This window comes from Parasteatoda tepidariorum, chromosome 1, assembly GCF_043381705.1.
Source record: "Parasteatoda tepidariorum isolate YZ-2023 chromosome 1, CAS_Ptep_4.0, whole genome shotgun sequence".
NCBI classification, from domain to species: Eukaryota; Metazoa; Arthropoda; class Arachnida; order Araneae; family Theridiidae; genus Parasteatoda; species Parasteatoda tepidariorum.
Window position 1 is genome coordinate 14,811,519 of NC_092204.1, and position 19,202 is coordinate 14,830,720.

Sequence of the window (19,202 nt, forward strand, 5' to 3'; positions counted from 1 at the left end):
ATTTAATTTATCTTTTTTAAAAATAGCTTCCGTTTCAGGGTTCCCACTCAATTTCAATTAAAAAAAAAAAAAAAAAAAAAACCAAAAAAAAAAAAAAAAAANTCAATAAAAAAAAAAAATACCCTGACTTCCAGGTAAATTGTAATAATAATAATTGAAACCATATTTTCATCAGAAAACTGATTCTTTTTATTTGCAATGCGAAAATTTCGCAACAAATATTTAATAGATGTTAGAACAGGGTGCGTAGCCAGATTTTTTAACAAAAATAAAGCGCCTTTTAAGCACTCGAAAAATATTTTTATCACTTTCCAAAAAAAAAAAAAAAATCTTAATTAGAATCTGTGCAGTAATGAAATTTTTTTTTCTTCCTCCTATCGTTTAAAGCTCTTAATTTATGAACATAAAATAATTTAATCAATAAAATTCAAAAACATTTTCACAAACTTCACATAATCATGATAAAATAACTAGTTTCTGATAAATACTGCAGAGAAAATTGCGAAAAGCATGCATTTTTTGTAATTTAGAACGGCAATCGACACAGCAAAAAAACAGAAAATTAAGCATTTTGCATAAGCACCTTTATAGCTTTTATAACGACCTCCCAAGACGATGGATAACAGATAGTTGTGCAATTACGTTTCATTTAAATACTCCTGGATAACTACAACCTTTTAACTGAGTATGTCACTAGAGCTCACTTATGTACATGGCAGTTAATGCATAAGATATTTTCGATTTCTACCTAAATATATATAAACAAAGCAGAAAGAAAATTTTGAGATAAATTAACTCAGTCTGCCAAAAATCAAAAACACGAGAGCGAATTCAGTCTGAAGAGTCCTAAAAAGTTTGTTATAGCCAAAAAATTATCCTCAGCATTAATCAAAAATTGTTAAGCAGACATACATGGATACATTAGACTGATACTCAGCCACACGTCTGTTAAACCAAAAATGGTACAGCATGCGTAGCCAAATCTTGCAACAAAAAATGAGCGTCTTTTAAGGACTATAAAATATTTCTAAGCACTATTTGCATTAACAAAATAATTTCCAAAGGCTTTACATGATCAGGATAAAATAACTAGTCCCTGACAAATAACTCTTTTCTTAATTATATTAGCCACCATAAAAAGATTTTTCGGTTCGATTTCAGAGGGTGGAAAAAGGAGAATGACTTGCAAATGCAGTTGAGTTGGAGAGTGCAAGAATCTCACCGAATCCAGCTCAATATACTCACATGCGGACCCGCAAGTATTTCAAACATGTAAAATGATTCGCATTATGTGAAAACCACGCTTTTGCATAATACGAAAAGGGAAGATTAAGCACTTTTTAAAAACACACCTTAAAGGGCTTTTAAAAAAACGAAAATAAGTACCTTTAAGAAAGCTACACACCATGTGGTATTTAGAATTGCAAACAAATATGAAACTATGAGTCATTAATTACTAAAGAGTCTAAGGATCAAACTAAATATATAAACAAGGAGTAATCATACAGTTGAAATCAGTGGCGTACGCAGAATTTTTTCAAGGGGAGTGTTCATAATTTTCTGAAGCTACTAAAAGAAGTTCGAGTATGTAATAAAGCACTATTATTTCCCTAATTTAGACAACATTGTTTAGTTAAATTGTGATNTTGAGTTCCCAAACATTTTTAAGTATATCCAGTTTTTTATCCTCGCATGTATTATCTTCTGAAAAAAGTCCAATGTCATATGGGTGGGAAGTAACACTTTGAGGGCCACTTTCACATCCATAAGATTTTGTTATGCTAGAAACGTTTTCTTCAACGGAAGTGTCACATTTCTGTACAACAGAAAAACTTACATTGTACTCCGTTCCCCCTTTTATATAATTTTTCACCGCATCTCTAAAATTCTTGAAGACGACAGAACGTCTAAGATTCCAGAATCATCGCGTAAAGACCTCGCGAATGACAGAACAGAATGGAACCAGTCCATAACAGTATCACGTGAATTTGGTTTCAAAAGTACAACCCTATTATAGTAAATGTTTTTTTCAGTATTCTGAGAAATACCGTTAGAATAAAAGGTAGGCATAAGGCAAATAAAAATATATAGTCTTAAAAAATAATACCCGCATAATTTTTACTAAAATTTTTATTTTTGCCATTTTGTCTGAGCTCAAGGGGGGTGTTCAAACCCCTCCCTTGCGTACGCCACTGGTTGAAATTGATAAGTAGACATTTCCTTCTAGCGAATTTTAGGTAGCAGCGCGGATGCCCGGGTTTAAGGGTAAATATAATTAGATGCTTCTAAAAATAGAAGCGAAACTAAAAAAAAACCCATAAAAAGGTTGGCACATTAAAGAGCTGAAAACTAGGTTGTTTTTTTTTTTCTTTTTAAATTTTTTTGTTCGAGTTGACGTTTCCGATTGAAAATAACTTTATAACTAGGGTGTACAGATTNCATAATGTAATATCTTCTGAAAAAAGTCCAATGTCATATGGGTGGGAAGTAACACTATGAGGGCCACTTTCACATTCATAAGATTTTGTTATGCTAGAAACGTTTTCTTCAACGGAAGTGTCACATTTCTGTACAACAGAAAAACTTACATTTTTCCCCGAGACGACAGAACGTCTAAGATTCCAGAATCATCGCGTAAAGACTTCGCGAATGACAGCCAGTCTCGAAAACTATCGCGACTGGCAGAACAGAATGGAACCAGTCCATAACAGTATCACGTGAATTTGGTTTCAAAAGTACAACCCTATTATAGTAAACGTTTTTTTCAGTATTCTGAGAAATACCGTTAGAAAAAAAGGTAGGCATAAGGCAAATAAAAATATATAGTCTTAAAAAATAATACCCGCATAATTTCTACTAAAATTTTTATTTTTGCCATTTTGTCTGAGCTCTAGGGGGTGTTCAAACCCCTCCCTTGCGTATGCCACTGGTTGAAATTGATAAGTAGACACTTCCTTCTAGCGAATTTTAGGTAATTTAGGAATTTTAGGCGTAAACATAATTAGATGCTTCTAAAAATAGAAGCGAAAGTTAAAAAAAAAAAAAAAAAGCCCATAAAAAGGTTGGCACATTAAAGAGCTGAAAACTAGGTAAATTGTTTTTTTTTTTCTTTTTAAATTCTTTTGTTTCAGTTGACGTTTCCGATTGAAAATAACTTTATAACCCATAACACCGAGGAACTGCCTGGGCAGAATTGAGGGAACCACAAAGTGATCACGGTGAATTTCAATTTTCCTACAGCACTTAAGAATCGTGTAAAACGAATGGCGTTTTCATACGCTACAGACTGACAATATGCCGAAATACATTAGGGTTGAATTAATTTTGAAAACGTTGAATAGAACAATGTGAACTGTCTTTTTGCATAATTCGAAGAGAAATTCAACATTGTAAAAGACATCGCATTTTGAAAAAGGGAAAATTGAGCACTTTTTTTAAAAATACTCAATGAAAAAAGCATCTTTAAGGGCTTTTAAAAAACGAAAATAAGCACCTTTTGAAAACGCTACATCATCCATGAAGAGAGCCTGTTTCCATCTAAATGAAATGAGGAAAAAATTAAGCAATGACAGCTAAGATCCACTATTTTTAGTAGTCCAATGAACTTGTAATATCATATAGTTTCTTATTCAAGAACGAATGTTTGTCCATGTTGGAGCTATAAAGGATCTCCTGAAGTAACAGCATACAATAAGACATTTGCAGTAAAAATTGGATATTCAGATATGTTAAGGTGTTACTTGGGAATCTGGGCAGTTGATATATGATCTCGTATTATTGGGACGGATTTTCATGCCCTTATGTTTTGTCTGGTTAATGTAGACTACATCTCGAGGACAACCGAAGTCTGTTCAGCGGTTTCCTAGTGACTTGTTAATTAGTCTGCATTTGCATCAGCTAGGGAGGTGTCTGAATCGGATTGGCTGCTGCCACGGGCTTTGGCCAAAAAGTTCAGCATATGCGTTCCGTTGCATACTTACGAACTACTTATATCCATTGTAGTACATGGTATTTTCCTCAAGAACGAATATTTTTATCTCATTAATCGAAACTCTCGCCAACTTTTTCGTAGTAAGACTATGAAACTAACATTTTAATAATTTATTTTGCTAAAGACAGCACAAACTAAATTACTTTTATATTGATTTGAAAGCATATTTGTATTATTTGATAACGAACTTTAATATATACATTACTATCGAAATTTTTTCAATTAGGAGTTGCGGTTTTTATTAGTTTCAAATAAATTAAATACTACTTGCAACTATACAAGCAGCATTTTCTAATGAGATAATTCTCTTAGGAACAGAAAGTTTGGTTCAGGAGGTGCCCCCTCTACTACTGTATATCAACAAAAAATATATTCAACAAATGTTTGCAGTGTCCAAAAATGACTCCCTAAACTGAGTTCCCAATTGGCACATAAACATTTTTTACTGCTCAATCAGTTTAAGTATTATTTGATAGTCAAATTATTAAAATCATTCAATAATTTTCATGTATTACAATAAAATTTTAATGAATTAAGAACATTGTCATTTGTGTTAAATTGAGAACATAAAATAGCTTAATTTAATGTTGTGAACATTTAATATTTTTGCAAGGTAGATCTTGCAGAATGAATATAAAGTAGTAGCATATTTTATTTTTAATTACTTAAGTTGAACTATACCTCAGGAGGAAATGTTTTTATTATTATGACTTATAATTTTTAAAAATTTATGTTAAAAATTCATTCTTTTTAAATCAAAAAATTGCTTTGTAGATATAAAAAGGATTGAAATCATTTTTGACTTCCAATAGATCTCTGCACAAATTTCTCAAATTACAAACTGAGTAACATTTTTACATATTTTGTTTCATGTACAATTACCCTAGACGCACACACCAAGTGATTTTTACAGGTGTCTTTGTGTAGGGTATGCATCACAACTGCTATATTTCAAATTTAGGTAAATATATTTCTACATTTTAAAAAAATTACAAAATTTTAATTCCGTTAACAGTGGTGACTAAACTATCTGGGACACTCCAGTAAAATGCACGAGAATACTGTTAAGTATAGAAATATAAGTTACAATCAATCTATAGATTAACTTAATTTTGTTAATGTTAGGTTACTTTAAAAATCTTAACCAAATAAAAAAAAAGTTGATAGATAAAAGATTAAACTTATCCTCAGACACATCGTCAGCTATCACTCAATGAAATTTTTTTAATCTTAGCTTAGAATATTTATGGATCTATTGTTTTGGACCAATTATCTTATTCCAAAACTTTGTGAGAATTTTTTTTATAAAAACAAGCTTCCAACAATGTTTTTACACTAAACAAGTCAATTCATTACATTCACAAACAATAGCATATAAATTTAACAGACAAAGTATGGGCCTTCTTAATCGGCTGTTTCTCTTAATTTCTGTATATTATCTATTACATTTCATTCTTAAACAGTTAATCATGCACTTTAATGGCCATAAAACCAGCATTTCTATTTTAGTGTTAAATTTTACTTCGAAAATACTCTAATGGGATTTGTCATAAAATATTTAGTCTTACTGAATGCAGCAAGATTAAACGCAAAATAAGTTCACTTTTCATTAAACTTCTCAGATTGAAAAAATTCTTGACCTGAAAATATATTCTATAACAAAATATATAAAAAACTACTTACCTTTAAAACATGCACCTAAGAAAAATAGCTACATTGTAGCATAATAAGTGAAATAGTGCAATTCAATATATTTGCACAATAAAGAATATCAAACAATATTTTGGGTTCATTTTAATTGGGAGAGCATATAAACCACATACTATTTCCATCTTATCTCTTAGTTTAAAATTGGTTATTCAGAATTGTTGCAGCAAATTTCTAAATTTTCTAAATTCACGAAATACATGCTTAAATAAATAAATAAAAGTGCGAAAAAAAAGCAAATATCTTAACACAAATTAACTTAAAAATAAACTTAAACCTTGATTATAGCATTTATAATAACCTGCTATTTTGGCCCATCAGCAAAGAATTAATATCCAAAATTAATTTCCCCCCTCTTTAAACAACCCATACAAACTAATTTGAACACATTCAAGTAATTTTGTTTTTAAGGTCCAAGCAAAGGTTTTTGCAGACATAGCAAATTTTACACACAGTTAGAGCATGATTTCTATTACAAAATGGAGGGAAAATTTAATAACCACAATATTAAGTTCAGATGCTTTGCTGGAATAGAATAAGGTTGACCAAACTAATGACCACTAAGTTTTATTTCAACTTAGTTCAAGGAGGAACATTTTTATTAAACATAATGAGGTTGAATCTGTCATGTACACTTACACACAAGGCTAAATTTAAAATTTTTTTCTCCTTAAGACTCTTTCAGCTCAATTTAAATATGCCCGAATTATCAACTAACTTTTATTTTGTGCCATTTACTGATTAATGCATAATTTGCACTAATAAAATGAATGAAAAATCTAATATTTTAAATTAAACAAATACAGATGCACGATATAGAACAGCATTAACAAAACTATTAAATACAATATTTACACACGGTTATCCTAAAAATTGTTTCTTACTCTTTAAAAAGGAATTTTATTATACCAAGTATATTAAAATCTGTATGCTATGTCAAAAAGTATGAAATTTTAACACGGTAAAAAATGAGATATTCTTCAACATAAAAATATATAAACACAAACTTTTAAAATGTTTGTGGTACTTAGGTACCCCAATGTGACACATTTAAAAATTTTCACTTCTCATTTTGTTTGTCCATAAAATATACACTCCTAATTTACAGAAGATAACCATAGCTAATTTTGCTTTGTATTTAATACATATTTTCCATGTAAGTCATAGCATTCTTTTAATCATTTTATTTGTAACTCACTTCAAAAGTTTTATTAAATAATGATTAAAATTATTGTTTTTAGACCTTGTGCGCCAACATTTTTATAAGACTTGGCTTAAAATAGATGATCATAACATTCCAATTAACCTTTAATTTGTTCCTAAATGCAATTTAAAAAAAAAATGCATTTTAATTACTAAATATGCAATATACATCTGCCAACATTGAGCGAATAAAAATCGGAGATTTTCATAGCAACATTGATACGTCGTGCATAACCATGTAAGTCTAAAAGAGAAACTCAAAATTGGAAATATAAGCACTTACATTTAGGGAAAATATGTAAATCTTAATCAAGATTTTTTAAAAATATTATGTATCATTACTCAAACTATTAACACTCGTCATACTGCAGCACTGTGAATAGCACCATCTGTTGAGGAATAAGAGAAGCCTTTTGGCAATCAGCAGACATTTTATCACCAATTTTTTTTAAAAATTTCTTCAACAAATGCGAAGAAACTTGTGAATATTTTCTTAAAAGAACATCTTAGCAACAAAATCATAAAAGTATTAGCATAGATATGTAAACTACTTTTGCCTGTAAATTTAAAAAAAAAATCTTAAGGCAGAAGTTTAACATGCACATATCTTAAGTACACATATATATATTTATTATCTTATCTCACAGTAATTAAATTCTTTTACCTCCTGAATGAACTGCCATACGAAACAATTGCCAGAAATGGCCAATCCGCTGTGGACTTCATTGAAATTCCCACTTCAATTAAAAATGGTCTACTGATGTAAATGCTGTTACAAATCCTATAAATGAACCAATCACAAAAATTTCATGCAGAGTCAATTTATTTTCTTCTAAATATAAGGATGGCTTGCTTATACAACACAAGGCTGCCTATTTTAAATACTATGAATTATTTCGGTCTCTCTGACTAGTAATTAGGCAATGAGCATCAAAATAAACCAAATGTCAATAATTTGTGAAAATTAAGTTATTTTTTTGAAGATGGAGCTTTTAACATTCATTTGCTTTAAAAAGATGATAGCTTACTTTTGGTTGAACTTATTTTCCACACTGCATATTGGAGAAATGTGTAAACACTGTTTGAAATGGTACACATTAAAATTAATCTTTTCTTCTCAGTAATAAAAGAACTCAATCACGTACTACGGTTTCTAATTTATTGTAGACTAAAATCGACTAAGTCAAAATCATCTATTAATCCATGCCAGGCGAATGCTGCCAAATAAGTGGAATGACAATTAAACAATACTACACATGAGGGCTATGATTATTGTTGATATACTTGAAACTTGATAGGTTTGTTAAATATAACTAAACCTATTGGAAAGTAAACTTAAAATAACTCAGGCCCAATCAGGGATAAAAGTTGAATAGTTTTCTTTAGGACTAAAAAAAAGGTAGGAAGCTTCCCTTCAAAAAAGGGCTATCACTCAGCACCGTAAAAATTTATTAAAATGTGTAACATCAAGTAATAACTGAATTAGATCAACAATTTTTAAATCACCCTCTTATAAGTATTTTATATAATTATCCTTCACAGTTAAGAGAAAATTTGAAGTTTATAAAAAATAATTAAAGGCATGTTCAATAACAATTTCTATGCATAAATTTTTTTCTTCAAAAATACACTAAAAAAGTGATTAATTTATAATCTTGAAAGCGTTTTTTTACAATTTAAACTGAAAATTATAAAAATGCAATGTCTTTAAGGTATGGCGGTTAATTTTTACAATAAAAGGCTAAGAGGGTTCCAAAAATGCTTAGGGAGAACATTGAGTATTTTGGAGAGACAAACACAGTGGCACGTTAAAAAAGCTATAAAAAAAAAATTCCTATCTTTGTTTCGCATCCCTAAATTTTTTGTTACATATTCTTTTCCTTAAAATAACTTTTGTATTTCTTTTTATTGGTCATTTATTTAAATAATGTGCACTAAAAGGGAGCAGTTCGGAAAAATCAGTCAAAACTGCTTTCAGTAGGGAGATAGTGAACTCCCGATTAACCAAAATTTTGGTCCCTTGAAGGTACACTATAGTGGGGTTTGACAGTAGTAAAGCACTTAGTTATTGATGCTTTTTTTGGTCAGCCAATGTACACCCTAGCTCACATATTCACAATACACTTTTCTACATGGATAAATCAAATATTTATCAGACAACTTTTCCTTTAGTTTCTAGAAAAACAAAATTGCAGTGGTCTTGCAAAATCTTTTAAAGATAAGTAAATCTAGTTTTTTGTGTTAAAAGCCACTCTTCACACTAATTTTTTTTAGGAAATTACACTGAGTAATTCAAAATGTCATAAAAATGATCTTTTTCAAATCAAAGTTTCTTTTTGTAAATTTTACATACCAAGCTTGCAGAGTGCATCCATCAGCACTTGCGTGAACCTTGACTATAACTTAATTCCACCATTGTATTCATCTTCCCTTCCTGTATTAAAAAAATCAGTGAGAGATGGACTTAACAAGGCAAAGCCTTATGTCCAAACAATAAGATACTTTGAACTTAACTTATTAAGATCTACGAAAAAATTTATTAAATCTTTAATTATGATAATGATGAAAAACTTTATATCTAATTAACTAGGTTTAATATATTTAACTAGGTTAAACTTTAAAGGATTTACAAATTAAGATAATCAACTTCAGTTTATACTACTTAGAAAAACAAAGAANAATCTCTTACCTATATGTTTATGATTATGATAATGATGAAAAACTTTAAATCTAATTAACTAGGTTAAACTTTAAAGGATTTACAAATTAAGATAATCAACTTCAGTTTATACTACTTAGAAAAACAAAGAAAAATCTGAAATGGATATTAAATTGTTCTCAACTTAGAAGTAAATCATAAGCATCAATTAACTTTATTTCTAGGGTAGCGTAAAAGTGTTTACCCAGTGATGTTTGAACAAGACAGCTCCTTTCATTAAGACTTGTCCCAAAACAGAGGAATCTCGGCACACAGCAGACTTGGAAGATGGATTATAATCTTCCACTAAAGAGTTTTAAACAATAATTCACAAGTGGCCTTACAGTAAAGCAATAATGAGTAATTATAAAGCATGCATTACAAAAAAAAAATTGAAAGTGAAATTAATAGGATCATAATTAGATTCCAATTAATTCAATACTCAGTAATATAAATTTGAAAAGCAACAATAATTTAAATTTAATTTAACCAAAACTATAAATTTGGCTGTCATATCAATGTCAGACTTTAGAAAAAAGTCCAAATTGTCTCAAAAGCAAATAAAACTTTAAGTTTAAAATAATATCATTCTTCATAAAAATCTCATTAAAATGCACACCTTAGATTAGAAATCAACTTAAAATAACTGAAACAAACATTCTATTTAAAGTATGTGATATAAAATTTAGACTTTAAGATCTTGTAAGCATCAAAATTCATATTAAACTCTCCTTGTATAGCACTGAATGTGAAATAAACAAAAACAAGCCACTTAGTTGAAAGGAGTCAATAAGTGGAAAAATTCAAAATGTACGAATCTAAATTTCTTACACGCTGGTGCTCTTTCAATCTAACTCCACTTCCAAACAAATCAGGTATTACTATATCATCTTAGAAATAGACATTGAATCACGGTAGTCTTATTTAAGGCAAGCATCAAATATAAATTAGCTAAAGAGATCAAGAGAAAGAAATAAGATAACAAGTAATAATTACAGTAAGAGAAAAGACAAAATATAGAATTTGAAATAAATAATTTATTTACATTAGTGGCAATAATAATGGCAGTTTTACCATGTTGTCTCCTTTCACAATGAATCGATTCAGTCGACGGGTAACCACAGAATATCACAGTTATTGAGATTAATATAATTCTTGCTGTAAAAAGAAACAGATGAATATATAACAGATGATGAGTTGCTAACAACCCACATTATAATGATGAATATTTACATATGACAAATATAATCTTATTTACAATACTAAAGTTCATATTATTAACTAGACGAGGTAGAAACAGCTTTTAAACTGTTAAAAAAATCTTTCAGACCCAAAAGTTCTTCGCAGGTATCGTCATCTATCTCCATACGGGAATCTGGTTCCAGCTTCAATTTCTTAGCAAGACATAGACCCAGCTTCAACTCATCCCATTTTCGTTTCCTCGACTGTTGTTTCTCTCTCAATTCTCTGTCTAGCAGCTTGTGTGTAGATTTTAACAGCACTTCAACTCGTAGATTGTCCCGAACTCTGAGCTGCTTTCTAGAAACACTAGATAACATATCAAGGAGTTCGTCGGTTTGCATGTTGCTTCTGCACATAGTAAAAATATAAGAAATTACTAAGCAGACTTCAATTACAAACTATTAAGTGATTTTTAGGCTATCACTTTAGGTTAAATACTGATATAGCTCCAAGAAAATAATAAAGTTCAAATCAGCTAAATATCGAAGTTAGGCTTAGATCAGAGGATTCGAAAATAGACCTACTCAGATGAAATTTTGAGGTCAACTAGTAGAAAAATATATTAAATAACTAAAGATATTACTTTAGAATCAAATAATCACTCTTTCAAAGTACTCACAAATCTTCGCTATCAGCAATCTCAATTAATATCGGCAGCTTTCAGAAAGTCACAATATGGCTGACTTCGACATCAAAAGATTATAGGAGGAAATGGAAATTCCTGTGACGCTAATCCACTGACGTCATAGATAAATCCGATCAGCTAAGAACAGCACCAGAAAGGTACAATTATGCGCATGCGCCAAACATCAAAGGGAAAATATGTCTATAATATACAAATGTGAAAAAGACTTCCTTTTATCGAAACTGTTTGTTACATCAAATACTTATTGCAACTTTTTAAGTTTGAATTCTGAAATGAGAAAATATAGTGAAAATCAATAAATGAATGTTAAGTTTTCCCTATCATTCTTATGTAATCTATACATTTTCCCCAAATAAGAAAAGAAGAAGTACTTTCTCCAGATAAAAAAATTTCTTCACTTATTATCATACAACGGTCACAGTTAAATTTATAAGAGTAAATTTAAATAATAATAGTATGGAGTAATTTGTCAGCATTTCTTAATTAATTCTTGACAAATTTTCTTTTAAAACTAATGCAGAAGAAAAAAAAATGTAATAAATATTTTTTTTTTAATTTGATGTTTCTGCATTCTACTTTTGCTCCTGACAGACATTCCAAACAATAAAAAACGTAACTATTCAATAATTTATATTAATTAAAATTCGCTGATAAGTGCATTTGATGTAGCATTTTATGATATGGCTTTAATTAATTATATAATCAGTTGTAAACTTACAAATTATTCATATTAGTGACATATTAACTTTCTGAAATTTTTCTTCTTCTAAAAGCTGTAGCTGGTTTCGCCATATCTAGAGATATCAAAGGTAAATTTGCTGATTGTTGATACCAAGAAAATAAATCCCCTTCTTTGCTTTACTGACAGAAACTCTCTATGAAATATTCTTTGAAACCTTCATGAAACTTTAAGCAGCGAAAGGGGAAAATTTATATCAGATTGCTTTATCAACAAATAAGGAAGTTTTGTATTCTTTATTATTATGATTTCATAATGGGAAAGTTATCGCTAGCAATCCAATGATATTAAGTTATTTAGATTCGAAGAGTTCTGATAAGATTTCATATAAGCTTTTTCTATAACATCATATTTTCGCAAGTATGTCTAAATATACATTGTTTGGTTTATACAGAACGAAAAAAGTTCTGTCCACTTTTGTTGTTTACAGTTAGATCAGTACCTGCTGAAATGTTTATATATAATGTTTTGAATGTAATTCGTTACTCTTAAACTAGTTCAAAAATACATTTAATCCATTTTTAATGCTTCAATAAATGTTACACTATTTTACTGCTAAAACGATGTTCATTATCAATTTCTAATGTTAAAATTTTCGTATTTTGTAGATGATTCCTTCGCGGCAAAAGCTAGAGATAGTTGAAATGGATCCTAGCTGAGTTGCAGGAAAATAAATAAATTCCAACTGTTGATTTTGTCATGTTTGCTTCAAGCAGGGATGCAGATCAAATTTATGATTTTGATAATGAAGAAAATTCGGGAAAGTGGAAAAATCTTCTTATAAACGCATTAGGAAAGGTATTTGCTGTTTTATAATATTAAAGCTTACTGTTTTATTGTATTAAACTGGTATATTGTATTAAAATTTTAAGGTTATCAGTTAGAAACCACTCTAGCAACCTTAAGATATATTGTTCCTGAAATGCATTTGTTTTAAATGGTAAAAAAATGTTATTGGAATAGAGTGGACATTTAGTATAATCTATATGTTGAGGCCTCTTATTTTATTGCCAAGTTGGTTACAAGGATGTGAGATGTTTCTTTTATAGCAACTCTAGTATTTTATGGAAAATCTCTTACCTATATGTTTATGATTAATACATTTTTATTTTATGTATATGCACATTTTTGTTTTATTTATTAGTGCATTGTGTCTATGGTGCTATTTTATTTGGCAGGGCATTGCATTTAAATAATGTACCTGCAAAAAAGATTGCCAATTTTTGTTAAAGATATTTTTCTAGATATTAAAGTAAGTTTATATTATAGATTGGAATAGACTTTACACTAATAGATATTAAAACTGAATATTTGTTTTTTAATAACTTTTTGATTTGGCAAATTTTTGATTAGATTGTGTTCATGGCTATGGTGTTTGTGATGAAAAAAGTTTAAAATACTGACTTCTTAAAAGTTAGAGTAAGAATAAAAAATGTAAACTTGCTCTAGAATTTTTACAAATGAATAAATAACTATTTTTAAAGTGGAAATCACAACAAATTAACTTTATTTTATCAAATATAGATACACTTATGTGGCAAGAACTGTATTTTTATGTATAATTTATGAATTTTGGCTCTATAATAATTTATGAATTCTTAAACTCTTCAAAATATTATCCTTCGGTCTTAATCTCAGCTGCACATATATTTGGTACTCTTTCTATTTATTTTTGCAATGTTCTAATTGAGATCTGGTTCCAGCAAATATGTAAAGATAACCAAAGTTTATTTTAATTGGTACATTGCATTTTTTGAACATTTCTATCGAGTACACCCCACATCAGGTCAATGGGATTAATATCCGGGGATTGAGGGGGAGGGGTCAATCTATGTGTTTCAGAACTTTTCTTTTGTTGTAATGTAGTTCAACATAATTTTGATAAATGTTTGAGATTGTTATCTTAATGAAAAAAAAATCATTGACCAACGATTCTTTGTCCACATGGAAAAGTGTCATGCTGCAATATTCTGTGATAACATTTTTATCCATAATTCCCTCTATTATTATAAGATCTCTAACTTTTGACACTGGTAAAACATCCCCAAACCATGACCGATTCTCCGTCGTGATTCACAGTTAGTAGTATATACATTGATTTGTAATACTGTCACCAACTGAAACACCAATATACTGCCATTGTTAGCCACCAAACAACTCAAATTTTGACTTGTTAGTAAAAAAAAAGTTTGACTACAGTTTTAAAAATTAGTTAAAATTTTTTTGCCCATTGTAATCGTATAACTATGTTTTTTTTTCTTTTTCTTTTCGAAACGAGGTTTCTAACAGCAATGCATCCTTTGAAAACATACTCATGAACACTACATTGTACACAGTTTTCTGCCTATTAGCATTAAATTCCTTGCAGATTTCTAGCACGGTTAAACTCTGCTGCTGCTTACTTTGAATGCAGATGAACTTATCCTCATGTTTGAATGTTATAGATCTCCCTGATCAATAACTATTGTTATTTTGGTTTAGTTTCTTTCTTCCTATATAAAGTTCCTACAACAGTGGCTACTCTTATTTTGCCCAGTGTTTCTTTCTTCCTATATAAAGTTCTTACCACAGCGGCCCTGATCAGTGGCTACTCTTATTTTGCCCAGTTTCTTTCTTCCTATATGAAGTTCTTACAATAGTGGCCCAGATCAGTGGCTACTTTTATTTTGTCCAGTTTCTTTCTTCCTAAATGAAGTTCTTACTATAGTGACCCAGATCAGTGGCTACTCTTATTTTGTCCAGTTTCTTTCTTCCTATATAAAGTTCTTACAATAGTGGCCCAGATCAGTGGCTACTCTTATTTTGCCCTGTTTCTTTCTTCCCATATAAAGTTCTTACAATAGTGTCCCAGATCAGTGGCTACTCTTATTTTGCCCAGTTTCTTTCTTCCTATATAAAGTTCTTACCACGGTGACCCAGATCAGTGGCTACTCTTGTTTTGCCCAGTTTCTTTCTTCCTATATGAAATTCTTACAACAGTGGCTTCTCTTATTTTGTCCAGTTTCTTTCTTCCTATATAAAGTTCTTACAACAGTGGCCCATATCAGTGGCTACTCTTATTTTGTCCAGTTTCTTTCTTCCTATATAAAGTTCTTACAACAGTGGCCCAAATTAGTGGCTACTCTTATTTTGTCCAGTTTCTTTCTTCCTATCTTAAGTTCTTACAACAGTGGTCTGGGAAACCTTTGTTTTGGAAACAATTTGTCTACTTGAACAGCCTTCTGTATTAGGTGCAACAATAACTACACGAGTTTCGATACTTATTCCTGATTTTTGACCTTTATTTCTGTGGTAGATTGTATAAAAAAATGTAGCATTCGTTTTTAATATATACTAGTTATTCTTGGAAATAATGCTATTATATCAATGTTTTAAATGTGCTATGTATATGAACTTACTTTGGAATGAATTTTAGAGAAATAGATGAAAAATAAATTGTTAATAAACTAAAAATTAATGAGATTTTGTAAATAAATAAAAAAAATTTAGAATATGTATTTGTAAGCACTAGTTTGTGTCATAAGCAACTACAAAGTAAATGCATAATGAAAAAATAAAGTACAGTTTTAAGTGGAAACTGTGTTTTGAGAAGTTTGTTGATGTTTATTTTTGATAAATTACCTGTTTATCAAGTCAGTCAAGTCAGAAATATTTGACTATTAGAGGTTTTGAAGTAGTCTAAACTTTTGACTGGTATTCTGTATCCTTTTGGTTTAAATAAGACAGAAATTTATTGATCGTATGAAAATTAATATGAAAATATTTAGTATTTTTATATGAACAGAATATTACATATTAGTTTTATGACAATTATTTAAGTAACTTCAATTTAATTTATCATATTTAAACTTTTTTATGCCTATGCTTAATAAATCTAATTGAAAAAGTGTTTAAATTTTAAGATCAAATTTATTTAGCTCAGTTGAAATGTTAATTAGAAAGATATACAAATGAATTCTCTGTATCATGTCAGTAATAATTTCCAAGTTCTAGAATATTCTCTAACAAGAGTATTATACTGAAATCTAACTCTTTTCTTATAATGGTGTTGTACAATTTCAATATTTTAAACAAATGTATTTTAATATTTTTTTTCTACTATTTTGTTATAAAATGCCTTTATTCCTTTATACCTTTATTCCAATTACTCATGAAAAGAAAAAAATAGAAATCAATAATTTAAAATTACTATTTACTTAGTAATAACAATAATATATTCTGAAGATAAGGGAAAATTTTTGATCGATTATAAGTTGGAGTGAAAAATTACAACTACCGACTCCACAGCCCTGAGTGTGTCATTTGATATAGTGACAGTGTTTATTAAGATGATACGTTAGATGTGTTATGAGATGATGATATGTTAGATGTGTTATGAGATGATGATATGTTAGATGTGTTATGAGATGATGATACGTTAGATGTGTTATGAGATGATGATACCTTAGAATTGTTAGATTTAGGGGTGCTCAACCTTTTTGAGTAAAGAGCCTCTTGCACAGAAGGTTGACCAAGGAAAGGTCGCATTCAGGGATTTTCAAATAAATTTGGCCAAAATGAGGTGGCAACGAAGGGGTTGAAACTAGTTATAAGAGTTAATCATTTGCTTGTAAGAAGTTTTTTAAAATTTTGAGTTCGAAGAAAGTTTTTCATTTTATCTGAGTCTGCCTTTGTTATACACTATACCCTTTGGTTCTTTTATAGGCATATATTCACAAGTAATTTTTAAAAAATTATGCATAATAATTTATCTTTAATTTATACAATATACTGCATCATTTAATTTCTTACAAGTAAATCTAGAAATCTAGAATTTCATAATTACAAAACAAGGTGTTAAACATTTTAAAAAATTGCAGCCTTTAAAAGATGTTTAGTAAAAAAGAATATGCAGCTTTTTTTTTGCAATTTCCTTGATGTTTGATGCTCAGCAAAATGTATAAATCTGTAGGTCTTCTAAGTGAATTTCTTATATAATTTAAACATAAATTTAATTAACTTAAACTTTTCAATTTTAATTTGGATATGGAAGAAATTAAAATAATAAATTTTAAAAAAGTTTGCTTGAAGAGTTTCAGAGAACAGATCCTAATCTAAGAATTAAGTTACCTTTATAAATGTCATTTTCTGAATTTTGACAAATTTAAAAAAAAAAGACATTATCCGGGTCCCGGTGGGTCAGGGAAAATAGAAAAAACCTGAAATGGTCAGGGAATTTTATTTTAACTCTGAAAATCAGGGAATAGTCAGGGACAGTTGCAATTTTTTACAAAAAAAAACCCTGGAAAATTCCTGTATGATATCTGGAAAATAACCAGTCTTAGAATTGTCAGTAAGAGTAATAAGTTATTGATATTCAAGTTAAATAATTCTAACATCTATTTCAATTAAAAAAATCCACTTTTTAGTCAAAATTTTCCATGTCTCAATTCTCATTCTATTATATGTTTTTGTTCACAAAGTCTAACATTTGTCGTTACAAATTAAGAAAATCAAAATTTTCTAATGAAAAATTGCAAGGTATAGATGAAATGTATGGATTTTTATTGAATCTTATCTGATATACCTGGAAAAGTCGGGGAATTTTTTTTTTTTTTTTTTGAAATTGAGTGGGAACCCTGATTACGTGACTAACAAACAATATGGATAATTCAAAATCTTCAAACAATTTGCCTAGAACTAATCATTATATTTAATTTTATTCATAAAATACTACCACCATCACTTGAAAGTAGTAACGTTAAAATTTATCACCTTTCTCACTAAAACAGAAAATAGTAGAGGAGGAACTGATAGTAAAGGACCTAAAGAAGGATAGTGGAACCTTACCAATTCTTTTTTAAAAGTTTTTTACTTCTTGGAACTATTTACAGAGTAAAACCATGTGAATTTCCCTTTGTTATGAAAATGAGTTTATTATTTGGATTAGTTATTTAAATAAATAAAATATATTGAGCACAAATATTAAAAGAGCATACAGCTGTTTTGATAGTTTAAATGGCATTAATAAAATTGATTGGCCTAAAAATGTTGCATGTTTATAGCATCACAGTAGTTGTATGTGACAAAACTAATTAGATTTGTTTTTAAAAAGAGTCATTTAGGAGAGATTAATTGCTTAACACTATATGAAGTTAAGTTGCCCGACCTTAGTTGACATAATGTTTTAATATTTGGTTTGGTCTCGATATAACAATATATCCCCCTACAACAATATATTTATTTGGCCCCAAAATATTGTAGTATCGAGGTTTTTCTGTAGTTTACATTAATTTATTTTATTTTAAATCATTCCTTTAATTGTAGATCAGTGATGCTTTTAGAAAACTGCAATAATTATATTTAGATCCCACCAACAATCCTTTGTTCACTTAATATTTGATTTGCCTTTCGGAAATAATTTTATAAGTAAAATGCAGAAAAAGAAATTAAAAAAAATTGTTTTGAAAAAAAATATATTAATTAAAAGTTTTTATCATTTTAAAGTATATTTTCTAATGATAAAAAAACGTCTTTCTTGAAATTAAATATTTTCAAAATAAACTATCTTTTATTTGTTAATATTTTCCCAATTAACGTTTTATACTTTATTTTTATAAAGTCAGAATTCTGCTTAAAGAAGATAGATCATTTAGTGTTCCTTAACCAAGAAAAATTGGAAATCAAAAACCTAATTTATCTCCCTATATATAATTTTCACCGACATTTTTGATTTCATTTATGTGTGACGAACTGAAAGACAACCATGAATAGTCTGAGTAAACCGCAATTGAATGGTATTTAAGAATTGAACTGGTCAGCGTAAATATAGTAAACTCTCATTTCAAAATGGAATGCTAAAATATTGTTTTGCATGAGTTTTTATCAACACGATTTCCAAATAAAAATTTGTCTATTATAATTAATTACAACAGGCAAAAATTTTTTTTTACATTTTCTTTATATATATATATATATATATATATATATATATATA

General features: G+C 28.9%; 1 protein-coding gene and 2 long non-coding RNA genes across 3 annotated transcripts in view; 2 read left to right on the forward strand and 1 right to left on the reverse strand.

Moving 5' to 3' along the window:
- Window positions 1-7,545: 7,545 nt before the first annotated feature.
- Window positions 7,546-10,545, reverse strand: LOC107446994 (uncharacterized). The gene is made up of 4 exons (XR_006225508.2): window positions 10,431-10,545; window positions 9,805-9,905; window positions 9,255-9,335; window positions 7,546-7,682 (listed from the first exon to the last, which is right to left on the reverse strand). It is a non-coding gene; the product is annotated as an uncharacterized lncRNA (long non-coding RNA).
- On the forward strand, window positions 7,874-11,553 carry LOC139424930 (uncharacterized). Its single transcript, XR_011636050.1, has 2 exons — window positions 7,874-9,510; window positions 9,644-11,553. It is a non-coding gene; the product is annotated as an uncharacterized lncRNA (long non-coding RNA).
- Window positions 11,554-12,045: 492 nt separating this feature from the next.
- Window positions 12,046-19,202, forward strand: part of LOC107446993 (Son of sevenless) — a 40,511-nt gene continuing 33,354 nt past the window's right edge. Inside the window, exons 1-2 of the mRNA XM_043045425.2 lie at window positions 12,046-12,296; window positions 12,835-13,024. Coding sequence (XP_042901359.1) covers window positions 12,926-13,024 — 99 coding nt within the window. The 5' untranslated portion in view covers window positions 12,046-12,296; window positions 12,835-12,925. The remainder of the gene's footprint in view (window positions 12,297-12,834; window positions 13,025-19,202) is intronic.